This window comes from Ascaphus truei, chromosome 2 (genome assembly GCF_040206685.1).
Source record: "Ascaphus truei isolate aAscTru1 chromosome 2, aAscTru1.hap1, whole genome shotgun sequence".
Classification (NCBI taxonomy): Eukaryota; Metazoa; Chordata; class Amphibia; order Anura; family Ascaphidae; genus Ascaphus; species Ascaphus truei.
Window position 1 is genome coordinate 478,120,478 of NC_134484.1, and position 27,508 is coordinate 478,147,985.

The 27,508-nt window shown below is 47.3% G+C and overlaps 2 protein-coding genes across 3 annotated transcripts in view; both read left to right on the forward strand.

The window, feature by feature from the left end:
• The window catches only part of LOC142488386 (uncharacterized), a 508,298-nt gene that overhangs the window by 184,280 nt on the left and 296,510 nt on the right, over nt 1–27,508 (forward strand). The window lies entirely within an intron of this gene.
• On the forward strand, nt 1,557–7,054 carry LOC142488415 (uncharacterized). Its single transcript, XM_075588921.1, has 2 exons — nt 1,557–2,176; nt 3,531–7,054. The coding sequence occupies exon 2, from the start codon at nt 3,641–3,643 to the stop codon at nt 4,625–4,627; it is 987 nt and encodes a 328-aa protein (XP_075445036.1). The 5' UTR covers nt 1,557–2,176; nt 3,531–3,640; the 3' UTR covers nt 4,628–7,054.

A 27,508-nucleotide genomic window follows, 5' to 3' on the forward strand; every position in this document is an offset into this window, starting at 1 on the left:
GCAAAACTTCTTGCTGGGTTTTTCTGGATCTCTAAGGCATACCTGGATTTTATTATTTTCAATATCCACGCCTCTGTTGTCTGGAACCAGCTTTCCCATGTGTGAATACCATGCTTGTAGATCTTAATAAAGCAGAGGCGCTTCTGATTTGACAGCTGTCTCATGAGGCCCAAAAAACGGAGCAGCAGCTTTTCCTGTGTTCTGTTTGAAATAACCCTTTCCTGGTCTAAGTTCTTGCTTTTTTTTAAAAAAATTTGACCCGTGTCTGTGTCGATAACAATATTGATGGATGCAAAGAAAATGTTTAGAAATTATGCATATACTTATTCTTGGCTTCAAAAGCACACATTTTGGAGGAATTCCTTTTTATCAGATTTGACCCTAAATTATCACTGTAATTTGCTCCCTCATACTAGAAAAGATTGTGTCATACTGTATATACCAAGTAATCTTTACCATAAGAAACCTTCCAGTGCTAGAAGTCACCTTCATGTCACTGTGCTATATGGTGTCTTCCAGCTCCACAAGGTAGGTGTAGGTTGGTGTGTGTGATGTATGTATGTATGTATGTATGGATGTATATATTTTTTTGTATAGCCTCACCAATGTATCCAGTGCCTTATAGAATTAGCAAGACAGTACGTGGAATTAATATACAAAGTTTCACACGTGCATTAAACTGGAAGTTAAACAAAGGGGACTTGAGAATCCCTAACCCACAGAGCTTACAATCTAAATGGAATAAAGGGAGATTTACAGAATACAATTAGAGGAAGTGCAATATAAAACATTTTCAGGAAAGGCGAAAGTGCATCAGAAGGGCAAGGACTAGCCAGAGGCCCAAACTAAGCAAATAATTCATTGAAGAGATGAGATTTCAGGCATTACTTGAAGATTGGTAGGGATGTGGATTGGTGAAGGCTGAAGGTGGGGGAATGGCACAGCAAGGAGACAGGTTTAAGGCTGAGTTCCCGGTGGTGACGGCGGCGCATGTGTGCTACACACCATGGCCCTCTATGGGGCAGAACCTTGTGGCTGTGTGTGGGCACGCAAAGCGCTGTGCCGCGTACGCTGGCAGGGGAAACACAAATGTCTTCCTGTGGCGCCATGCAGCCAATGGCAGGGCAGATAAGCCCCATCATGGCTGCACCCCCCGTCATGGCCCCGCTTCCTGCTCTCCCCTACAGACCATTGATCGTGACTGTAGTCTCTTGCCCTGAGAATTCGGTGAACTTGGATCCCACAAGCCGGCATTTCAAGTAGGGGGGCTAACTCGAGGACGGAGGCACCCAGCACCCTGGTTTTTGGCGTGCAGATGTTATTAAATAAAACATGACACTACATATAAAAATTACAGTGATAATACACCCAGAACATGATGTTTTATTAAAGTGTATAAAAACTGTGCATTTAAAATGTATAGGCAGGAACAGTTTCTGTAAGCCCGGGAAAAATTCCATTAGCATGTAAATGTTCAAAGGGTGAGTGAGCTGGGGGTATTTTCCTGCCTGCATTTCAAAGGGGTCCTGCTGAGTGCGAGCCTCTAAGTCTAAGGGAAATGCAGGGATGAAAAGTCCCAGAGATCCAAGGTGTGAAACTGGCCAGGATGTTGCAGAGTGGCAGATCCCGGGCCCTTGACACCTTCGAGCCAAACCTCAGACCAAGGGACGCCAGAAAAAGGGTGTACCCCAGGTATGCTAAGTTGCCTGGGTATCAAGCCGACACATGCGCTGTGCAACCCGGGAAGCCTTTTTGCCCGGTTTTGCAAACTGCGGGCAACGTGGCTATTGGTGGGTAAAATGTTCCCACAGAGGGGATTGGGGGCACAGGTTAAGGATAAACTAGGACACCCTATAACTGTGTCTGCCGAGCTATCCCATTGTTCTTCTTATGATCCAAGATGTATCTACGCTTCACGCAGGACTTCATTCAAGCACAGCGGAACGGTTCCAGTACGCAAGGCGTTAATACCAACGCAACCAAGAAATTACCCCAAACTACGGAATTCGTTAGCTCTGAGGACTCCCAAACGATCTCCTACGAACTACCACAAAATACTTTGAGGTGGCCAAGATATTGGATCGGCAAGTTGCGATCCAACCACGGGACTTTTACCCAAAGACTGCATTTCTTGCGCTTTCGTGAAAAAAACAATTTATTTTGTTTCCCCATCCCAGTAAGTGTTGTTTTAAGTGTATTCTGAAGTTGTCGTGTGTTTGTCTATCAAGGAAATAAATCACAATGTATTTTTCTCCTTGTTCTGTTCAATCGAATACCCAAAAATATAAATGTATTGATAAGTTGGTGTCCACTGTGACAGGGATGTGGATTGGTGAAGACTGAGGGGGAGGGAGTTGCACAGCAAGGAGACAGGTTTTAGATGTGAGAGTACTGTAGATACAAATGAAGCAGGGAGGAGAGAGCCCTCAGCAGAGCTAGAAGGGGTATAGAAGGAGATGAGAGCTGAGATGTAAGAGGGGATAGAAGAATATAGAGAGAACGAGAATCTTCTAATTATTGCAGCGTTTGATGGGGAGAAACAGAAAGGATCTCATGAGAAGTGGGGTAGAGACAGACCAAAAAGAGAGTGAGAGAATTCTAGTAACAGCGTTTTGAATAGTTTGTAGAGTGGCGTTGGGAGAAGGGAAGGCCAGAGAGGAGAAAGTCTCCATAGTTGGGAGATGAGGGTGTGCAGGAGAGTTTTAGGAGAGGGCAGATTGTGGAAATGTTGCAGAGAGAAAATCTGCAAGATTTATCAACAGCCTGAATGTGAGAGGAGAAGGAAAGAGAGGAGTCATATATTACACCAAGGCAGCGTGCTTGGAAATTATATGAATAGTATTTTTGACTGACAATATATGACACAAAATGTAACAATTGAGTTTAGTTTATGTGGGTCTTATGGCAGAAGATTACATGGACTTTGTAGTCACTGCATCACTTAGATTGTAAGCTCTCCAGGGCAGGGATTTCCATTCCTATTGTCTGATTTTGTTTGTTGCACTTATTGTAGTATAATTCCCTGTACTGTATTGTTTCTTCTGTAAAGCGCAGAGTACACTGTGTGCCTTATATAAAGGCATACATACCTGGGCATCTACAGTATCTTTACACTATAGATTAATGTCTGGTTTAGTTGATTTTATTAACGCACTAATATGATGGACCAGGAGTTCCTAAACTTTACTTCTCATGGACATTTCAATGTTAATTATCATTTGGAGGGTGTACATGTACCCTTAAATAATGCATACAGTAATAAATACAAGTTTATATATGTATCAACATTTATTTCACTGTGAGAGCTGCTACAAATAAATGTCAGGTCTTTGGGGACCACCACCAAAGTCATCAGGGGGCACTGGATGTCCATGGGCCACAATTTTTAAAACCCTGGGTGAAGAGAACATTTAGTTAATTAAGTATTGGTAAAGTAAATTCTTCAGTGTTTTGGATTTGTAATTTGCTTTCAGTAATTTGATTTACAGATTGAAAACATTTGTTCTGTCTTTTTTATTTACTTCTGTTAGAGAACGGCCTGAATGAGGAACAGAACTTGAGCTCTGATGCATCCAGACGCTCGCTGACTAGTCACAGCCCAGAAGTGCCAAAAAACAATGATTCCTGTCACATTTTGGACATGTACAAGGAACCAGTGCCACGTGATAGTGACTTTACAGACCTTGTACAGCACACAGCGGAGTCTGACTCTAAATATTGGTCCAGCAAAAGGTTTGAGAGCGATTTAAGAAGAAGCCGTGGTGCTCAGCCTTTTTCTTGTTGTGAGTGTGGCAACAGCTTCTCACTGGACAGAGACCTGCTCACACACCTTTGTGTCCCTACTAGAGAGCAAACCTTTACATGTACAGATGGTGGGAGCAGTTTCTCACTGAAGGGGAAACTTCTTTCACAGCAGATGATTCAGACAGCAGTAACTCCTTTTACTTGTACAGTGTGTGGGAAACAGTTAAGTACCAAGAGGACCCTCCTCAATCACCAGAAGATTCATACAGGGGAGAAGCCATTCACATGTGTAAAGTGTAGTAAAAGCTTTTCTTGGAAGAAGTACCTCCTCAAACATGACCGGATTCATACAGGGGAGAAACCATTCACATGTGCAGTATGTGGGAAACAATTCCGTAATAAGAACAACCTCCTCAGACACCAGATGATTCATACAGGGGAGAAACCATTCACATGTGCAGAGTGTGGGAAACAATTCACTATTGAGAGCAACCTCCTCAGACACCAGATGATTCATAGAGGGGAGAAACCATTCACATGTGCAGAGTGTAGTAAAAGCTTTTCTCGGAAGACAGAGCTCATCAAACATGAGCGGATTCATACAGGAGATAATCCATTCACATGTACAGTGTGTGTGAAACAATTCACAGCTAAGAGCAGTCTCCTCATGCACCAGAGAATTCATACAGGGGAGAAACCATTCCCATGTGCAGAGTGTGGGAAACAATTCGGTATTAAGAGCAGCCTTCTCAGACACCAAAGGATTCATACGGGGGAGAAACCATTCACATGTGCAGAGTGTGGGAAACAATTCAGTATTGAGAGCAGCCTCCTCAGACACCACAGTATTCATACACGGGAGAAACCATTTCCATGTACATAGTGGGGGGAAAGCTTTTCACAGATCATCAACCACATTATACATGAGAGTATTCATTCATGAGATAAAACATTTGATTGTTCAGAGTAGGGTTGGGCAAGATACTGGTACCATTATTTAGAAAAAAAGGGGAATCCGGCGCCACAATTAATATAGAACAAAAAGTCCAAACCATAAAGTGTAAAGTCCAAATGGAATACTTAAATGAACTGGTGATGAAGAAAACTCACATCAAAGGGCAGTGCAATATGTGGAAAGAAGAAAAGAAACAAATTATGGTGCAGTATGCCAATCAGTGTTGACTTAAAATCGTATCAGACTAACAACACATGACAAACATGACAAACAAACATAAACACACTAGCAAGGCTGAGTTATTAAAACAAAGCTAATTTATTAAGACTAATACTGGATTCCGGAGGATCACTTAGATACACAAGCATCCGGAGTACCATTATTTATTACCATGGAATTCCTATCAGCAGCTGCAGAGTGAGGGTGGAACTTTTTTTTTTTTTTTAGCGCTGCTAATTGTACGCAGCGCTTTTACAGAGACATTTTGCAGGCACAGGTCCCTGCCCCGTAGAGCTTACAATCTATGTTTTTGGTGCCTGAGGCACAGGGAGATAAAGTGACTTGCCCAAGGTCACAAGGAGCCGACACCGGGAATTGAACCAGGCTCCCCTGCTGCAATCTCAGTGTCAGTCCTTGGAGATGGAAATCGCGCTCGTCTGGGATCCTAAGGGAGACTCCTCTGGAAGGTCTCCTCTCCCGCTGCTCCCTCTCCCTCCGGTGATCAGCCGGTCAGACAAAGTCCAGAATACAAAAAAGAAGAGATGGGAGGTGGAGCGCAGAGAAAGAAAAAACCAGGGTGAGATAGGTTCAATTTATTACAAAAAACAGAAGCACAGAATTACTTACAATTAATAAAACAGCAACATGTAGATCCTCCCACAGGAATCTGGTCTGCAACTAGTGGGTTACCCCCGTCCTAACTGCACACACTGCTTCAGTCACTCAGGGTCCCTGACCCGGAACCGGAAGTGTTACGACCGAGCAATAGGCGGGCTCTCTCTGGCCGTGGCAACGGCTACAGCAATAGCACCAGCTACTCAGGACTCACGGGGGAGTACCAGCAAAAAACAGAATTAGGGAGATTCTACTGTGCTAAAAGATGCACTCCTACCCAGGAGTGCAACATATAGGTATTGAAACAACCCTCTACGCGTTTCGCGCAGTATAGCGCTTCGTCAGGAGGTATTAGGGTATTGCAGGAGGTGGTCTTATATAGGTCACCACCTAATTAGCCACCACACAATGCACATGTGTCAAACCATACTTTTAAAATACTTCCCAATGGTGAATGTGACTAGAGGACATATATTATACATATAAAAACACTGAACATATTTACACATAGAAAATGTAATAATACCTAATATAAAATTTACAAATGCATGTCTACCTATACACATATACCAATATTACAATTAATAATATAGATTTAATTAGATAGCTATCCGTTTTTGATCCCTAATGATGCATATTATGTACTTGTACAGTTAGACCTTTTGCTAGCATAAATCTCCCAATGGTACATACCAATATTAAAATAGATTGAAATAAAATTAAAAATCTAAAATTCCACATCTAAAAACTATATTCATACCTAAAATATGTGTTGATGATTTTATTGTAATTTCATTTTATTATTAATTATTTAAGAAAAGGATTTAAATCTATCATCTCATTAAGGCCACCAGGGATTTTGCTTTTCAAAGTATAAATCCAATACTGTTCTCTTTGGAGTAATTTTAGTTCTCTATTACCCTTCCTAATATCTCTTTCTACGACCTCCAAACCTCTAAAGTGTAAACCCTTTATTTCACCATTATGTTGCTCTAAAAAGTGCATGGCTAAATTATGTACCTTCCTCCCAGACTCTATATTACGTTTTACATTTTTGATACCATTAATGTGTTCTCCAATCCTTATTTTTAGAGGGCGGATGGTTTTACCAATATAATATTTTTTTGCATGGGCAATCTATTATATACACTAAATGTGTCGTTTGGCATGTAATGAATTGATTTATTTTATATTCTATTCCTGTCTGATGGTCTTTGAAAACTTTTTCTTGGGACATATATTGACACATCACACATTTGCCACATTTGTGATTGCCCATCGGTTTACTTAAAAAACTTTTATTTGTAGCAGATTTTTTGTTTGCTCCTTTTAGGAGACTTGGTGCTAGTATACTTTTAAGGTTTTTGGCCTTCCTAAAAACTATTTTCGGTTGGGCAGCTAGTTTATTATTAAAAACAGGATCCATTAATAAAATATTCCAATGTTTATTAATTAGCGTCTTTATCTTTGATTCTTGTTTATTAAAATTGGTAATAAAAAAGGGGGTTGAATTTTCTTGGATTTCTGGTGTTTTCTTTTTAGATATTAGTAAATTGGATCTTGGTCTATTTTTACTTTTCATTAAGGATTTATTTAAAATCTCTTTTCTATATCCTTTATCAATAAACCTCTGTGTTAAGATATTTGTTTGATCGTCACAGTCTATTTGTTCAGAACAATTCCTACGTATTCTTAAAAATTGTCCATAGGGGATATTATTAAGCCAATTGACAGAATGATTACTCGTATAATCTAGGTAAGAATTTGCATCCACCTTTTTTTTTTTTTTTCAACTTTATTTTTATTAGTTTTTTGTGCATACACATCATAGCGTACAGAATATTGACAAGTGTTTCAGGTATACACCAAACTTACGGAAACAAATTACGAAGAACAGACGGACATTGGGGGGACCACAGGACAGGACAAAGACCGACTGACAACATCTAGGGACAGGGCAAAAAGGGGAAGGATGGCGGGGAGGGGGGGGGGGTAAGGATGGGGGGGGCGGCCTGGGAGAATCGCTGTTCCCTCGTTTCTCAGGAGTCCTGCACCACAACTGCCGTTGCTCTGCTCCAGTCCACCTCACAAAGGAGCCTAAACCCGGTTCACCTCGTTTTTCCGATGATCAATAAATCGGTCCACCGCTATACCTCGGGGGGAGCCCTACTGTCAGATCGTCCCATCAAGCTCCCAGCCCGACATCCAAGGAGAGCCCACCTATCTCTATCAAAGCCATATTGTGGCCTCATTCATCCCCTGAATATCAGTCTGAGCAAGCCATAATGACCACACTTTTTCAAATTTGTCGGCTGAGTCGTTAACTAAACTCGTTAACTTCTCCATTCTGCAAATGAACCAAATTCTGTTTCTGATTTTATCAATAGACGGAATCGCATTCTGATTCCACAGTGCTGCGGTCTCGCACCTCATAGCGGTAGCAAAATGTGCTATCAGCTTGTTACCCGATCTAGATACCTCATTTGTAGGTTTACCTAATAAAAATAGCCACGGGTCCAGCTGGATGTTGAGCCCTAAAAAGATCCTCTGCAGCCAATCTCGGATCTGGGTCCAGACCGGCACTAATCTCGGGCAAGACCACAGCATGTGCACCAGATCCCCCTGTTCCCCGCACTGCCTGGGGCAGAGCGGGGAAGCACCCCGGACGAATTTAGCTAATCTGATTGGGGTGAGATACCACCTTAATAATACCTTATATGAGTTCTCCTTCAATGTCGTGCATATGGAGCTTGAGGCCGCGGCTTTAAACACCGCGGCCCAGTCCTCGTCCTCTAGTTGAGCCTGGAGATCCTCTTCCCATTGTGCCATGAAACGGGGTTTGACTGTCCTGTCTGAGTCAGTATTCACCACCTCTCTGTACAAGGCAGAGATCAGTCCCCGCGTGTCGGCTCCGCGCACGCAGAGCTGTTCGAATTTAGTCAACGGTGGTCTCACCGGGTGTGCGTTATAGAATGCCCGAACCTGGAGGTACCTCATGAAATCAGTGTTAGGTATGTCCGTTTCTGACTGTAATAGTTCAAAAGATTTGATCTTGCCCTTAACCTCCAGGTCCTTCAATCGACTAATCCCTAATTGCCGCCAGCGCGGGAAGCATTTTTCTGCCAGCCCAGGAGCAAAGTCCGGGTTGCCATATAAAGGAGCCATCAGTGTGTGTTTGGAGGTCAAAGAGCAGCTACTTTTAGAAGCCTCCCAGACCGAGAGTGAGTTGCGCACAGAGGACAGAGAAATGAGCACATCCTTCACCCGTGTCCTCGGGTACCAGATCAGGTCCCTGAGCTCCAGTGGGGCGCACACCTCCCTCTCCAGTGCCACCCACCTCCTGAGCCCCGGGTCCCCATGCCACTGCGTGATTTGGCACAATTGTGCCGCTTTATAGTAGGATATGACGCTCGGAACTGCCAGGCCGCCAGCTTCCTTAGCTTTCTGCATAATTTTTACTTTAATCCGTGGTTTTTTATCTTTCCAAATAAATTGAGAAATAGCTTTTTGGAGCCCTGCAATGTCTGCTCTAACCACGGCAACTGGGAGAGTTTGGAACAGATATAGAATTCGGGGAAGGATGTTCATCTTGACACTATAGATCCTCCCCAACCAAGAAATACCATATGCCTTCCACTCCTGTAGCTCTTTTTTGAGAGTCCTCAACAGTTTGGGATAATTTGCCGAATATAAGGAGCTCGTCTTTTTGGTGATCTGCACTCCTAGGTATTTCATGGAGGAGGGGCGCCATCTAAACTCAAAGTTGAGTTCTATCAGCTTCTCCATTTCTCTTGGCATGTAAAGGCTTAGGGCCTCTGATTTAGATTGATTTATTTTGAAACCAGAGATCTGGGCAAAACGCTCTAGAAGCTCGAACAGATTGGGCAACGAGATGAGCGGCTTGGCAAGGGTTAGAATGATATCATCCGCGTACAGAGCCACTTTGTGCTCCTGCGAATGGATCTGTACCCCAGAGATATCAGCGTTGTTCCGAATTTGTGCTGCGAGTGGTTCGATGCATAAGGCGAATAGCAGGGGCGAAAGCGGACATCCCTGTCTCGTACCACTTTGAATTGGGAATAGTTCCGAGGGAATCCCTGGTGAACCACCCTGGCTGAAGGTGCCGTGTATAATGCCTTAACAGCCTGTTGGAATATGCCTCCAAACCCAAATGCGCCAAGCGTGGACTCCAGGTATGGCCAATCAATCCTGTCAAAGGCCTTTTCCGCATCTAAGCTTAGGGCTATACCCCGAATCTCGTTGGCTCCCATAAAGTCTATTATATCCACTATTCTCCTAGTATTGTCGGCCGCTTGTCTACCTCTAATGAAGCCAACTTGATCCGGGTGGATGAGCCCTGGCAGGATTATATTTAATCTATTGGCCAGTAATTTAGAGTAGATTTTTACATCTGTGTTAATTAATGATATTGGCCGGTAACTTTGGCAGCTAGTGGGATCTTTGTCCTCTTTATGGATTACTGAAATCGACGCCTGGAGCATCTGTCCCGGAAGGGCTCCCCTGCTAATACTCCATTAAACAGCTGGAGCATGTGCGGAGCCAGAACCCCGATAAATTTTTTATAGTACAGGTTGGAGAACCCATCCGGGCCTGGGGCTTTTGATGCTTTTAAGGTTTTTACTACCGCCTCTAATTCTTCCCTTGTGAAGTCTTTTTGAAGAGCCTCTCGCTCCCTCCTGTTCACTTGTGGCAAGTCTGCATCCGCTAGGAATTTCTGTAGATTACTACTTGTCCTAGCATTGTGTACAACCTTCTCTCCGTTATATAGCTGTGCGTAGAATTTCGCAAACTCCCCTACTATGACTTTAGGGTTTGAGGAACTCTGGCCTCCAGCTGTCTTAATTGATTGAATATTAAAATTTGGTTTCCGATTACGGAGTCTGGTGGCTAGCATAGTGTCCGGTTTATTAGCTTTCTCATAGAACTTCCTCTGTGTCCAACTCATGTCTTTCTCCGCTCGGGAAGTAAGGAGGAGGTTTAGCTGAATTCTAACATCCTTCAACTCCTTCAGAGCGTCATCTCTACCTGTCCGGTTATGTAGAATAGAGAGCTCATGTAACCTGTGATATAGCTGGGATAATTTGGCTTCCTTTTTCTTTTTCCTATTTGCAGCTATCCCGATTAGTACCCCCCGAATCGTGGCCTTATGAGCCTCCCATAACAGTGATTGGGACTCCACACTGCCACTATTTATCCGGAAATAATCTGATATTTCAGACTTCACTTTTTTTTGTATCTCCGGAATTTTAATTATTGATTCATTTAGCTTCCAGTTTGCTCCTGGTCTGGCACTATCAAATTGACTGCATCTCAGCTCTACTGATGCATGGTCCGACCAAGTGATATCATGTATGCTTGTATCGGAAATTTGTGGGACCATTCTGCTCGACACAAAGAAGTGGTCAATCCTACTGTAGCTGTCATGTGGGTGGGAGTAAAAAGAATAACTGCGGTCTCCCTGGTGCTGCTCTCTCCAGATGTCCACCAGGCTAATCTGTTTGAGGCCTCTCAGTAGTGGAATATTCCCCTCTCTCTTATTTGTTTTCTGGGCCGTGGTTCTATCTACACTCGCGTTCATGACTGTGTTAAAGTCGCCACCCAGAACTATTTGGCCCTCGGCCCATAGCTGAAGCTTCTGAAAAAATGCGTTGTAAAAGTCTGATTGACCTTCATTTGGCGCATATATACAGGCTAACGTCATTCTGACCTGCTTAAGGATCCCTATCAGAACTAGGTATCTCCCCTTCGGGTCCCTTTTAACCTTTTCAACCTGGAAGGGGGTGTTATTTTGAAACAGTATAGCTACACCTTTCTTTTTCTCCTCCCCTGATGCTAGGAAAAACTTTCGGAAGTTAGAATCGAGGAATTTCGGGTTATTGCGCGAGCTGAAGTGAGTCTCCTGGAGGAAGACCACGTCAGCCCGTCTCCTCTTGAACTCAGTAAAAGCGACTCTTCGCTTGTGGGGACTGTTGAGCCCTTTGGCATTTTGCGAGATAAAAATTACCTCCATTTTATACAGTAGTGTCTGTGTGGTCCTAATATGTAAGCCGGTGTGATCTTACCCCGGGCCCTGGGCATGTTCTGTGCGTGGAATTCGTAGTGCAGACTCCCAGATCGCCTATTCAACCAACCGCCTTTCGGAACCATATCCAAGATCTCTCGGCAGACTTGCGTGTTGTAGAGCTGACATCTGTAGGACTCGCCCTGCCTTCCGCCTTTTGGAGCTGGGGTGTGGAAGGGGTGAAACATGAGGGAAGGACACATAAACAAAACACATACATAAACAGAAAGAACCATTGTGGTCCCTTTGGACCTCTGGTTCATTGCCCGGTGGATATCTTCTGCCTCTGGACCCCCCTCCCTCCTGGTCCAGATCCATGGCCCACCGTCTCGGCCATGCCCATCCGGGTCTTTGCCAGGGAAACAGTTCAAGCCCACCTCCCTGGTAACGGCGCCCATGCCTGCAGGTAGAGTGGCCTTCCGCCCCCCTCCCGCCGACACTTCATGATAACCCAAACCTACTTACTATCTTGTAATCTATCCCCAACTTTGTCCCTAACTAGCCCTGATTGCCCTCCCTCCACCCCCCTAACGCCCCCTGTTAAACGAAAACTGAATACCCCGAACATTCTTTGCCCCCCCCTCTCGCCTTATTTAGCCCGCTAATCCCCTTAGCCTGGGTCCCCTCCCTTTTGTATGGGCTCTAATACACCGTTCCTGTGTTTATCCCCCTGCCGGCTGGCTATGTCGCGCCCTCCTCCCTTTATCTAGACTCTCCTTGTGCCCATATCTACCACACTGCTGTTCGTGGGCCACCTTCTCTGTCCCTCCCTGGCTGCTGTTACTCCCCATGCCTCTCCCCGGGTGACACCTGACACTATAGATGCCTCTCCCCGGCGGCGGAATTCGCGCACCCCCGCCAGGGAGGTCCTTTGCTGTTCCGGGTCCCCAAGACATCCGGGCATTCCCCCCTGCGTCTTCCGCTTCCGGTCCGTCTGACCGAACTCCCGCTCTCGCGAGATCCGGCTCAGTGATGTCGTCAGACTGGGCGAAGCGGACGCATTCAGAGGCAGCTCCTCGCGGGAAGAAGGTGTGTCCGGAGGCAGCTCCATGGGCGGGTCCCCCTCACGGAGCAGTCGATCCCGCCAAGATCTTGGCCGCCATTGGTGTCTCCGCGCCTCGACTCCTTCGTCTACTTCAGGTAAGCCTGTGGTGGCCATTTTGGCGGCAATAAATGTGGCAAGGAAGTCTTTGGGCGATTTTCGTCTTTCTGAGTTTTCTTGTGCTACACCCTTGGTATTGGTACTGAGGGGCTGTTCATGTCAGAGGGTTAAAACTGGGGAGAACGAGCAGCTCCTGTGGCAACTTCGAACTTTAAGAGCTGCAATCAACTTGGAACTGTTGGGCAGTTATGGACTCTTGTCCCCTCCTGCTACCTTCTCTTGCCGTTTTTCTTTCGGGGAGGAGGATCCCGGACGCCGCGGTGGTATATCCACTGTGAGCTCCTCCTGCGTCCCCCGCGGGCCGGAGGCTGGGGTCCCTCTGACTCCCAGCTTCTTCAGGAAGCTCATCCCCTCCGACGGGTGTTTAAGCACATGCGGACGGCCATTTTTTATCGCCACTAGGGCAAACGGGAATGCCCACCGGTAGCGAATCTCCCGATCCCTCAGCTCCTTAGTTATATGCCCCACCGCTCTCCTTCTGGCCAGTGTGATGGGGGATATATCCTGGTATACTGTCAATGTTATCCCTTCAAATGTAATGTGAGGGGTGGCCCGTGCGATCCTGCTCACCTCCTCCTTCACTGAGAAATAGTGGAGTCTCAGGATGACATCCCTAGGGGGGTTTGACGGCAATGGTCGCGATCTCAGCGCCCTGTGGCACCTATCCATCCGCAGGTCTGATTCTGCCTTGCCCGGGAGAATAGATGCCATCCACCTCGTCAGTAGCGCCTCTGGGTCTAGAATTTCCTCTGGGATGCCCCGAACCCTCAGGTTATTTCTCCTGTCTCTATTTTCGGCATCCTCTTGGCGGGACTCCATCTCAGAGATCCGATCCTCCAGGGCCTGTACCCGTGTGTGTGTTTCTTGATGCCTCTTGGAGCTTTCCTCCATTTGCTCCTCCAGTACATTTGTTCGCGTGCCGATTTGTAGCATGTCTTTCCGTAGCCCTTCCATTTCGCCCCTGAAAAATGCTTTCAAGTCAACGAGTAATCGGGAAATCTCTTTTTTTATTATACGGGACTGTCCTGCTGCTGCCGCGGCCCCCTCCGTATCATGTGCCGAGTCTGAATCCGACATTGCTGACATCTCTGCAGCTCCGGATTTGCCCTGGCCGGTGAAATAGGCCCGCACATCAGACTTTCGCCGTGCCTTTTGTCTGGTCGCTGCCATCCCTCCTCTAGTTAAAGAATGTTATCTGGGGTATATAAGGTGATGCTGGAGATAGTTTTTAAATATCTCGGTTTGGTTTTTTATTGATTATTTGCTAATCTCTGCCGGCGGTTGGAGGAGCTGTGCGGTTACACTTCCATCTCCAACCTGCCGCGCATGCGCCCTGCATCCACCTTTTTAAAGAAAGTCTTGGTTGTTATTTTATTACCTATGGCTTTTAAATTTAAATCTAAAAAATTAATTTCTGTTGTACTAATATCACCACTTAGGACTATGTTGCGATCATTACAGTTTAGGAATAAAATGAATTCGTCGAGGGCTACCTTTGATCCAGACCAAATCAGTAGAATATCATCAATGTATCTACCGTAGTAGACCAAATGTTTACGATATATATTATTGGCCCACACATGGTCTTCCTCCCAAAGGCCCATAAAAAGTCCTGCATAATTGGGGGCAAAGCGTGTGCCCATTGCTGTGCCATTGGTCTGGATATAAAAGTCTCCCTCGAACATAAAATAGTTGTGTTCTAAAATAAACAATATACTATCTAAAATACATTCTTGCTGCATATTAGATAATGTATTTTGTTTATACAAAAAGTGTGCAACTGCATTTATCCCCAAAGCATGTTGAATACATGTGTATAGAGAGCTGACATCTAGGGTTGCCCAAATATAATGCTTTTCCCATACAATCTCATCCATAGCGTTAAGTACATTTGTACTATCTTTAATGTAAGATGGGAGAGCTGCAGTCAAAGGGGCTAAGAAAGTATCTACATATTTAGACAGATTCGCCGTAAGGGAATCTATACCGGATATAATCGGTCGCCCCGGAGGGTTTTTGCAACACACCCACGAGTACCAATTATGTATCATATCCCCAAAATACATAAAACTTTGACTAACCCTCCGGGGCGACCGATGCATGTATTCAACATGCTTTGGGGATAAATGCAGTTGCACACTTTTTGTATAAACAAAATACATTATCTAATATGCAGCAAGAATTTATTTTAGATAGTATATTGTTTATTTTAGAACACAACTATTTTATGTTCGAGGGAGACTTTTATATCCAGACCAATGGCACAGCAATGGGCACACGCTTTGCCCCCAATTATGCAGGACTTTTTATGGGCCTTTGGGAGGAAGACCATGTGTGGGCCAATAATATATATCGTAAACATTTGGTCTACTACGGTAGATACATTGATGATATTCTACTGATTTGGTCTGGATCAAAGGTAGCCCTCGACGAATTCATTTTATTCCTAAACTGTAATGATCGCAACATAGTCCTAAGTGGTGATATTAGTACAACAGAAATTAATTTTTTAGATTTAAATTTAAAAGCCATAGGTAATAAAATAACAACCAAGACTTTCTTTAAAAAGGTGGATGCAAGAGGGGCGTGTCTATGACGTCATCCAGGACAGACGGGTAAAGGGAGAGCTCTGGAGACCCCTCTGTATAATTACCAATTTTATACCTTCTAACCCGGCCAAAAACACCCCAAAAAGCACAGAATCTCTCTCTGAAACCGCAGGGATGGCAAATAGGGGAAAAAATCAACAGCCCCAAGGGGTTGGAAGGTTCTTTACCCCCGCTAAACAATCTGCTGAGACGGGAGGCAGGAGGCAAGATGGCCCCCAGACATCCAGTGCACGAGGCACACAAGGCCTCACTAGCCCGGCGAGCCCCGCTGAGACCCCTCCATCACCAGACGCAAGAATCACAAAGGAGTTTCTCGAGGAGCTACATGCTAAGCTCCAAAGATCATTGGAGGCGAATATTAAAGAGGCAGTGGCTGAGATAAAGCATGACATTCAGGGCCTGCAAGAACGAACCACAACCCTGGAAGCTAGGCTTGATGAAGCCCTCCAACATCAGTCAGAGGCTGACGACGAGATAATTCGCCTGGGACATGAGATTCACTCCCTCCGGGACGGTCTGGAGGACCAAGAGAACCGGGACCGCAGGCAGAACCTGCGGATCCGCGGTATCCCCGAGGCGATAATGCCCTCCCAGCTCAGGGCTTACCTGCAGGACTTTTTCCTCGCTATCTCCCCTGATCTCGACCCCCGGGACATGGAAATAGACAGGGCTCACAGGGCACTGGGTCCGCGCTCAGAAGACCCTAACCGCAAGCGGGACGTGATCGTGCGCCTCCACAGTTTCTCAACTAAGGATAAACTGATTGGTGCCTGCAGGGATAAGGACACGATCACGTTCCAAAATGAGCCACTACAAGTCTACAATGATTTATCCAAGTTAACCGTGGACAGACGGAAGGCAATGCGCCCCCTGACACTCCTACTCAGGGAGAAGGGAATTAAATACAAATGGGGCTTCCCCTTTAAGCTGACCATCTCCCACAAAGGAAAATTCCTGACCATCCGGCAGCCAGAAGAAATGGAACCTCTGGCTAAAACCCTGGGCCTCCCCGCGGAACCCTTCCGCCACACTCACCAGCCTGCCAACAGACCCCGGGAAAGGGAGGACCACCCGGTTAGAACATCAGAAAGGATCGCGGAGCAGAGGCAGTCCAGGGAGCGTTGACGGGTGTCCCCTGCACACAGAGAGGCCCTCCCGGGAGATTTCTACCGCCTTCCCTAACACCACCTAAGATGGCGCCGCGAGGGTCCCCCGCGCAGGAAACACTATACGAAGCACTCACCGCTCAACAGAGGCTCCCAGCAGCAACCGGAGGAGAGACCGGATCCATCCCCCCTGACACCATGACGGCACCACCCACGGCAGCACTGGAGCTCGATGAGGTGGGCCCACCTCGTGCGCACCGGATTCCCCCAAGATGGCGCCCGGTGAGTCTTCACTCCGCTGCGGAGCACCACGAGGCATCCTGGGCGAGATCGTGACGACGCCGACGTCATCACCGTGCGCGACCCCCGACCTTCAGACTTCACTCCCCGCATCACGTGGCCCTGACCGGATGTCCCACACCAGAGGCGTCACACGCACAGCACCAGCGGAGGCCACGCAACAGCCCGGTTCCCGGATGGAGTGCCGGTGCCCCCCCCCTCGGCCGAGGGGGGGTCAGAGGGTCTCGCTGGCGGTCCAACCCTTGACGATCCCAGGGGACCATGATTTCCCCCCTCCGCGGAGGGGAGGACGGCACAGGATATCCCGGTCGCCCCCAGCTATGCGGTGTCCACGGACGGAGGGTCTGTAGCACTGTTCCCCCCCATGTTACCCCTGGTTACTGTTATTATATATCCCATCACCCCCAGTTTGGCAACAGGCTTTAATCACCACTGCGTCCACGTCCTCCCAGTTAGAAGGACCCATAAAGAACTCACAGGGCATCCCCCTTCCCCCCCCTTCTCCCCCCCCTTCTCCTCCCCCCCCCCTCCCCTCCACCCCTCCCCCCTCCTCCCCCCTCCCCCCCCCCTCCTCCCCCCCTCCTCCCCCCCCCCTCCCTCCTCCCCCCTCCCCCCCCTCCTCCACCCCTCCCCCCCCCTCCTCCACCCCCTCCTCCACCCCTCCCCCCCCCTCCTCCACCCCCTCCCCCCCCCTCCTCCACCCCTCCCCCCCTCCTCCACCCCCCTCCCCCCCTCCTGTGTCCTATCCCTCCCCGTCTCCTACCCACCCCCCCCTCCTTATACCATCATCCCCATCCCCTCCCCCCTGCACAATAACTGCCTCACCTCTCCCCTCCGCCCTCCCCCCCCTCGCGTCCTTGTTAACCCCTTCAACCCCACCCCCCCTCCCCTGCTCAACCCCCCCCCTCTCCCACCCTCCTGCCCCCCCCCCTCGCCCTCCTGCCCTCCCCCTCCTCCCCCTCCCTCCCCCCCTCCTCCACCTCCCCCCCCCTTTTTTTCCCCCACCTCCCCCCCCTTTTCCCCCTGCCCCATACCCTCCCTCTCAACCCCTCCCCCAGCCCACCAGCCCCCTCGGGAGAGGATGCGGGCATCCCAGCTACAACCCAGTGACAATTACAAGTGAATCAGGACAGGAAGATCACACTTTGACACAAAAGGTTGCACTAACCCGGCATTATGGACACTGCTAGATGCCTACAGTAATGTATGTTCTCTCTGCATAAAGGTTTTGGGGGCATCGGTCGAGGTGGCCCCTCCCCCGGTCCCTCCCCTACCCCCACTTGCTCGCCCCACCCCCCTTGCGAGGTAACCCCAAACCCTCCCTACCCCTCCCCAATACCCCTTTCCGCCATCCGCCCCCCCCCCCCCCGACCCCCGACCACCTACACCTCAGTCCTACCATACCTCGGCAGGTACCTCAGGCCTGGCCCACCGCTTCCCTCTTGGGAGGACCTGAAGGGCGTATTGCCCCCATAGCACTGCAGCAAACTGACACATATCGAGAGGGTGGGAGAATGTGGGAGGTACGGAGGGTTCACAGATTGAGGTTACCCTCACCCACCTCCTCCCCCCCTACCCGCCCCCCCCCCCGACCACGCACACCCACCCCCGCCCCCCCTCCCCCACCCCCCCTACATCCACCCCTATCCCTTCCAGCCCCCACCGGGCGGAACCGCTCACCTCTGACCCAGATCAGCCGAACACGCTTACGACAGCGGGCCTATCAAGAGATGCACCCAGATTCCCCACACGAGGGTACAGGACGCTTGGGTCATAGGGAAGGTCTGTTGTCAGGATTGCTCAATATACACTATGTTTACTGTCTAAGGTCGAAAGTACAAGCCTGTACCGCCCCCTATCCTCCCCCCGTCCTATATCCCTTCCCCAGCCACCCCCACCGATCCCCATAGCATCTTCCCGCCCCCCCCCCCCTACTCTTCCCCCCCCTCTCTCCCCCCTACCCTTCCCCCCCCTCCCCCCTACCCTTCCCCCCCTCCCCCCTACCCTTCCCCCCCCCCTCCCCCCTACCCTTCCCCCCCCCCTCCCCCCTACCCTTCCCCGCTATAGGACCTGCACCCTAGCCCCCCCCCCCCCCAGTCCACCTGGACTGATCCACTCTACCTTGAACCTGACTGGTTAAGCATGCTCTCGAATGCGGACCCAACAGGCGTAGTTCCCAGGTTCACCACATGAGGCCGCTCAACGCTGGTGTTATAGCAAATGTGTAAGGTGAATACTGCTATATATGATTCATGTATACTGCTAAGGGTTCAATGTACCATCTATGTTATATTGTCACTGCTAAACGCCTACAGTAATGAACAGTAATGACTCAGTGTTTAAGCCTGTACCCCTCCCTACCCCCTATCCCTGCCCCCCCCTCCCCCTCCACCCACCCCCACCCCGGCGTTCTTGAGCAGGAGCAGCTTCGTGACCGTCGGCTACCCGAGGAGAATGGAGATATGTCTCTTGATGTCCCACCTATGCTCCACCCCCCCCTGCTCCCTCCCTCTCACCATACCCTTCTCTTTCCCAAGACCTACACCCTCTTCCCCCTTCCCCCTTCACCCACCCCCACACCTACTGAACAGGGACCCCCCCCGTATACCCCCTCCCCCCTCCCTCCAGCTACTAAGCACCGCAGATAGAGAACATTGCCAGACAACAGGTCCCACCAACCGAGAGCCCATAAGGAGATCTCATCCCCTCCCCCCCCTTCCCCGTCCCCCACACCCCCCTCTCTCCCCATGCTCCCCCTTCATCACCCCCTCCCTCCTTGTGCCCCCCTCTTCCCCCCCCCCGCCCTTTCGAGCAATCATTCCCACAGCGACCTTCAACGTCCCCAACCCCTCACCTCCCGACCCAGTTACCCCTCCCTCGCCCACGCCCGCCCACTTACGGCTAGGTGGAGCAAAAAGTCCTGCGGGCCTGACATCCCACCGAATGAGCCAACCCGGCGAGGCAGAGGCCGGTTGAAGCCACAGAATCTTCTGGGTCTCCACCCGACCCGCCTTCACTGGAGAGCGTTCTCGGACCCGCCCCCCAAGGGTCTTATACCCCACTAACCGGTTCTTTCTCTAAGACCGGTCACACACGTTTAGACCCCATTAGGGTCGATTTTCCTCCCCTTTTCCAACCGCTGCTACTGTCCCAGCGGCCCCACTCCCGACCCCTCATCCCCTCGCCCTTTCTGACTGCTCCCCCTAGCACTAGTCCAGCGATAACACAAGCGGTCTTCGCTGAGAGATAACAATGTCTCACCAAAAAGCCCTGAAAATTATCTCCCTCAACGTGAAGGGACTCCACAATAATAGAAAGCGACGCCTGGCCCTCCAGGAGATAAAGAAAACAGGAGGGGACGTTGTTTTCCTCCAGGAGACGCACTTCACGTCACAAGAGCCGCCTAAAATATTCCAGCAGGCATTCCCGATGAGTTATTTCTCATCTTTCAGCAGCAAGCGTAGAGGGGTTGCCATTCTGTTCCGACAGGGCACCCCATTTAATTTAACAAAAATTCAGGCAGATCCAGAGGGGAGATTCATTGTAGTCTATGGCTCACTATCCGGCACGTCAATCGCCCTTATTAACCTATACGCCCCAAACGAAAACCAGACTGAATTTCTTACAAAGGTTCTGGAAGAAATTGACCCACAATACCTATCCTCAATACTCATTGCAGGGGATTTAAATATGGCTCTCAACCCAAAGGAAGACAAATCGAGCCAACCAGGGCGACAACACTCCACTCAGTCACAAAGACTGGGGAAAAAATTTAAGGATATTATGAGAGACTTTTCTCTGGTAGACATTTGGAGAACACAGCATCAGGGACAGAGAGATTACACTTTTTACTCGGCGCCCCACCAGTCTTACTCCCGTATTGACTACTTCCTTGCTTCCAAGAACGTACTAGAGGCTACCACTGATACAGATATCGGCCCAATTACATGGTCAGATCATGCTCCCATCACCATGACCCTGTCCATCCCCTTCGGGAAAACTATTTCGTACTGCTGGAAATTAAACGATTCCTTACTGAACCACTCCGGGACAGTGCTGGAACTCAAAAAATCCCTTAGGGAATACTTCAGAATAAACACAGGCTCCGTAGCCTCTCCAGCAAGCCTGTGGGAAGCCCATAAGGCGACAATTCGAGGAAATCTTATCTCGATTGCCTCCCACCGGAAGAAAACCAAACTCAGATTATCTAAAGAGCTCACAGACAAAATAATCGATCTAGAGCAAAAGCATAAAAATAACCCCTCCCGGAGAATCTATAAACAGTTGACAACTGCTCGAAACGATCTAAGGATCATCCAATTAGAAGATGTAGAAAAAGCTCTTAGATGGACGGGTCAAAGGTATTACGATAAAGGGAACAAGGCCGATAGACTTCTTGCCAGCAAGTTACGAGGCATACAGAAAAGATCGCAAATCACGGCGATCAGGAATAACTCTGGTGAACTCCAATATAACGAAAAAAAAATAGCAGAGGAATTCACCAAATTCTACACTAAATTGTATAACCTAAGAACCCACTCTGCTAACTCTAAAGAGACGGATACGGCTTTAGCAGCCGGTTACCTATCCGAGTGCGACCTCCCTTCATTAACAGAAGAGGAGAATACCTACCTAAACGCGAAAATAACGATAGACGAATTGGAAATGGCCGTGAGAGCCTCAAAAAATTCTAAGGCGCCGGGCCCTGATGGCTTCACAAATGCATACTACAAAAAATTCTTTCCCATTCTATCCAAACATCTATTAAGCTTGTTCAACTCATTCCTTGAAGGGAGTCCTATCCCGTCCACAATGTCGTCCGCAAATTTGGCAATAATACTTAAAGACGGGAAGGACCCCACCCAATGCGGAAGTTACAGACCAATTTCATTGTTGAACAACGACCTTAAACTATATAGTAAAATTTTGGCGAACAGACTTAATCCCATCCTCCCGAGATTAATACACAAGGACCAGGTCGGGTTTGTCCTGGGCCGTCAGGCCTCAGACAATACACGTAAAATAATTAACTTAGTAGATCATGCCCACCTTTCAGGCTCAAAGGCAATGTTACTAAGCCTTGACGCAGAGAAGGCATTCGACAGAATTGATTGGCTATTCCTAAACCAAACATTGATTAAATTCGGCTTCAGAGACTCGTTCCTAAAGGGCGTTCAAGCACTTTACCAGAACCCCTCAGCCTCGGTACGCCTCTCGGGCGGAGGATCTGAACGATTCCTAATCCAGAACGGTACCCGGCAGGGATGCCCCCTCTCTCCCCTTCTCTTCGCCCTTACGATTGAACCACTGGCGTCTAAAATAAGACAGAACCCGAATATCCAGGGAATCCCGATTGATAAAACACAATACAAAATTTCCCTATTCGCTGATGACATCATCCTTACTCTGACTAAACCTCTAACTTCCCTCCCCAACCTCCAGAGGGAACTGATGGAGTTTGGCAGAGTATCAGGATATAAGATAAACAGCGACAAATCAGAGGCCCTAAATCTTAGTCTCCCGGATCCCGAAGTCAATCTCCTCAAAACCAATTTTACCTACAGATGGTGCCCTTCACACATTAAATATCTGGGAGTTAATGTGTCAAGGCACTACCGGGATCTATACCGGGATAACTACCCGCGTTTATGGGACAAGATCAAAAAGGATCTAGATCAGTGGGAAGGTTACCAGATATCGTGGATCGGTCGAATGATTTCCATTAAGATGAATATACTCCCAAGAATGCTATATCTCTTTCAAACACTCCCGACCCACGTCCCAGGCGCTGATCTCAAAAATATGCAAAACAGAATATTTAACTTTATTTGGCAGGGCAAAAGACCCCGAGTCGCCAGATCGGTCCTGATGGCAGCAAGATCTAGAGGAGGTCTGGGGGTACCGGACTTACACAGATATTACCTAGCTGCACAGCTTAAGCAGGTGGTAATGTGGAATGCCGACCCGACCCGTTGTAGTTGGGTGGAGATAGAGACTCAATGTGCCAAAATGCCTTCTCTGCAAGCCTGCCTCTGGAGCCTGGACAGAGGGGAGGGATATACACACAACCTGAAACTTCAGGCCTCCCGATTCACATGGGATGTGTGGTTACGTTGCAAATACAAATATGGCCTTTCTACTAAAAGCTCCCAATTGACCCCTATTTTTAACAATCCAAAGTTCCCCCCGGGATGTGGATCTAAACTGTTCGAACAATACCGCACGAGGGGTATAGAGGCGATTGCGGATTTTCTGAGCCTGGGGAGGCCTCTGAGTTTCCAAGAATTAAGGACCAAATATCAAATCAGACAATTGGACACATTCAAATATCTTCAAATTAGAAACTTTATTAGAACAACTTGCCCTCTCCCAGAATACCCCACTCTCACAACGTTCGAACACCTCTGCGAGACAAAGACCCACCAGAAAGGTCTCATCTCAGAGATATACGGGGCACTAGAACGCTCCTCGACCCCAAAAGAGCACGACTATATGCTCAAATGGGCAGCTGACCTGAACTTACATATAGACAGAGAGACTTGGGAAGAAATCTGGGAGACAGCCTCGGAGACCTCCCTATGTACTACAATAAAGGAAAACATTTATAAAATTATGTTCGGCTGGTATCTTACCCCAGCCCGATTAAACCAAATCTACCCTCTGGCTTCGGATCTATGTTGGAGAGGCTGTGGTCATAGAGGGGACATGGTCCACATCTGGTGGTCCTGTCCAGAAATTGTAAAGTACTGGGCCAAGGTCCAAATTTTAATAAAAGAGGTCACCGACCTGGAAGTGCCTATTGAACCACTGACCTACCTGCTGGCGGCACCACTGAAAGACATTGTCCGACCAGTCAGGAAATTGATATCCTTCATTTTTACTGCGGCTCGTTGCTGTATTGCGGCCTCCTGGAGGAAAACAACTACGCCGGCACTGGGAACAATTAGAAAAAGAGTCGACGAGGTGATGATCATGGAACGGCTCACCGCCATCGTTCGACAAAAACTGCCGGCCCACGAGGAAATCTGGGACCCATGGTCCTCCAAAACTAGGGCCAGACAGCCAATCCCTACGCCCCAAAGCCCGGACATCCCTCCATAGGCGATCAACCAATGCTCCATAGCTCACACCCCCAGACAGTCAGACGCCCTCCCCCCACCCCATTCCCCCCTCTCCTCTCCCCCCCCTTCCCCCCACCCTCCCAGTCCCCCTCCCCCCTGCCTTCCCTCTCTGAAGGCTTCCCCCCCCTTTTCTACGGACAACGGCGGTTGTCCTTCTGCTCCCCCCCCCGAAAAAAAACTGTGGATTGGAAAATGTTAGGCGTTATAGTACAATACCAATGCATGTTTAACTGAATGCCTAATAAAATTGTTTTGAAAAAAAAAAAAAAAAAAAGGTGGATGCAAATTCTTACCTAGATTATACGAGTAATCATTCTGTCAATTGGCTTAATAATATCCCCTATGGACAATTTTTAAGAATACGTAGGAATTGTTCTGAACAAATAGACTGTGACGATCAAACAAATATCTTAACACAGAGGTTTATTGATAAAGGATATAGAAAAGAGATTTTAAATAAATCCTTAATGAAAAGTAAAAATAGACCAAGATCCAATTTACTAATATCTAAAAAGAAAACACCAGAAATCCAAGAAAATTCAACCCCCTTTTTTATTACCAATTTTAATAAACAAGAATCAAAGATAAAGACGCTAATTAATAAACATTGGAATATTTTATTAATGGATCCTGTTTTTAATAATAAACTAGCTGCCCAACCGAAAATAGTTTTTAGGAAGGCCAAAAACCTTAAAAGTATACTAGAACCAAGTCTCCTAAAAGGAGCAAACAAAAAATCTGCTACAAATAAAAGTTTTTTAAGTAAACCGATGGGCAATCACAAATGTGGCAAATGTGTGATGTGTCAATATATGTCCCAAGAAAAAGTTTTCAAAGACCATCAGACAGGAATAGAATATAAAATAAATCAATTCATTACATGCCAAACGACACATTTAGTGTATATAATAGATTGCCCATGCAAAAAATATTATATTGGTAAAACCATCCGCCCTCTAAAAATAAGGATTGGAGAACACATTAATGGTATCAAAAATGTAAAACGTAATATAGAGTCTGGGAGGAAGGTACATAATTTAGCCATGCACTTTTTAGAGCAACATAATGGTGAAATAAAGGGTTTACACTTTAGAGGTTTGGAGGTCGTAGAAAGAGATATTAGGAAGGGTAATAGAGAACTAAAATTACTCCAAAGAGAACAGTATTGGATTTATACTTTGAAAAGCAAAATCCCTGGTGGCCTTAATGAGATGATAGATTTAAATCCTTTTCTTAAATAATTAATAATAAAATGAAATTACAATAAAATCATCAACACATATTTTAGGTATGAATATAGTTTTTAGATGTGGAATTTTAGATTTTTAATTTTATTTCAATCTATTTTAATATTGGTATGTACCATTGGGAGATTTATGCTAGCAAAAGGTCTAACTGTACAAGTACATAATATGCATCATTAGGGATCAAAAACGGATAGCTATCTAATTAAATCTATATTATTAATTGTAATATTGGTATATGTGTATAGGTAGACATGCATTTGTAAATTTTATATTAGGTATTATTACATTTTCTATGTGTAAATATGTTCAGTGTTTTTATATGTATAATATATGTCCTCTAGTCACATTCACCATTGGGAAGTATTTTAAAAGTATGGTTTGACACATGTGCATTGTGTGGTGGCTAATTAGGTGGTGACCTATATAAGACCACCTCCTGCAATACCCTAATACCTCCTGACGAAGCGCTATACTGCGCGAAACGCGTAGAGGGTTGTTTCAATACCTATATGTTGCACTCCTGGGTAGGAGTGCATCTTTTAGCACAGTAGAATCTCCCTAATTCTGTTTTTTGCTGGTACTCCCCCGTGAGTCCTGAGTAGCTGGTGCTATTGCTGTAGCCGTTGCCACGGCCAGAGAGAGCCCGCCTATTGCTCGGTCGTAACACTTCCGGTTCCGGGTCAGGGACCCTGAGTGACTGAAGCAGTGTGTGCAGTTAGGACGGGGGTAACCGACTAGTTGCAGACCAGATTCCTGTGGGAGGATCTACATGTTGCTGTTTTATTAATTGTAAGTAATTCTGTGCTTCTGTTTTTTGTAATAAATTGAACCTATCTCACCCTGGTTTTTTCTTTCTCTGCGCTCCACCTCCCATCTCTTCTTCTCAATCTCAGTGTCAGTCAGTGTCTTTACTCACTTAGCCACTCCTCCTCTGGCAGAGAGGCGTGGGGATGGGGAGCTGTGTCAGAGATGATGGAGTGTGAGTATGGTAGAGAAAGGGAGAGAGGAGTGGGAGCGGGTCTGAAAGCTACATGACTTTCACATGCTGCAGCTATAAGGAATCCTGCTGGTAATCTCACCCCTCCCTATTAACCACTTTCCCTCTGCCATGAGCTACCCTTCCACCATGACTCAACTCCATCCTCTCCTCCCCACATTTCTCTCAGCTCTCATCCCTGCCTCATTAATGTGTACAGGAGATGGGTGGGAGGGGGGGTACATGTTAAATGGTGAAGAAAATGGGCCTTAGTGTGGGTGTAGTTTAATTATTGCAAAATTATTTTCATTAAAAAATGTTTCATTAAAATTAAAAATATATTTGCTTTTTTTACATTTTATTAAGAATGAAATGCATTTGTATAAGAAATGTGTTTTGCAATAAATGACCTGGAACATTTTGACGACTTTTGCTTTTTTGTTTTGTATTGGGTGTTAATATCTTGATGAGTATTGTTATCATGATAAATTACTTAATATTGTTATGGTGCAAAGTTTTTTTGTTCTTGTCCAACCCTTGCTCAGAGTGTTGGAAACAATTCAGTACAAAGTGTGACCTCCTGAAACCAGAGAATTTACACAGAGGAGACACCATACGCTTGTTCAGAAACATTTCAGTAATATGGGAGACTGCTGTCACACCCAAGTATTTACACAGGAGAAATCATTTGCTTGTTATAGGAAGACGGAGTCAAGCACTCTCCTTAAAGGATTAAAGGACACACAATTGGCAGATATTTGGAGAGAACTCCATTGTAAGGGATCGGGGGACACGTGCCTCTCAGCGGGTCCCCGTCACCCAGGGTCCCAGTGCAGCCGCTCGTCCCAGACCCCCTCCCCGTCGGCTCCTTACCTCCTCCAGTCGGACGCATCCTCCCACACGCGGCCGGGGCGCGCGCACGGGAACCTTACAGGGCGTGCGCGCACCCGATCCTCTTTGCAGTCCTCCCGCACCGCTGGCTCTGCCTCCCATCAGCTACAGACTGTCTCCACCACTCACCTGGTTGACTCCCACTCTGGACACCTGAACCTATCCCTGGGCTCACTCAGACAGGCCTCCGCTCCACCTCTTGCTCTCATTGGTCCTCCTGCATATATAACCCCAGTCTGCCCTCTCCTTCCTCGCTCTGCATAGTTCTTCTGTGGCTTCGGTTGTTCGGTCGTCTATGCCTGGCTCTCTTCTGTATTACAGCTCTAGTTCCTGTTCCTGTCCCTGCCCCCTTTGGATACCCTTGGATTTGATCTTGGCTCTCGTTGACTTGATGTACCTCGCTACTCCCTGGACTCGGCTTTGGACCTTACTATTCTGCTCTCTCCTGCCCCTGACCTACGGCTCTCGGATCTCTACCCTC

Excerpts from the sequence above, each read along its gene's own strand:
- LOC142488415 (XM_075588921.1), top strand. The coding sequence starts at position 3,641 with ATGTACAAGGAACCAGTGCCACGTGATAGTGACTTTACAGACCTTGTA.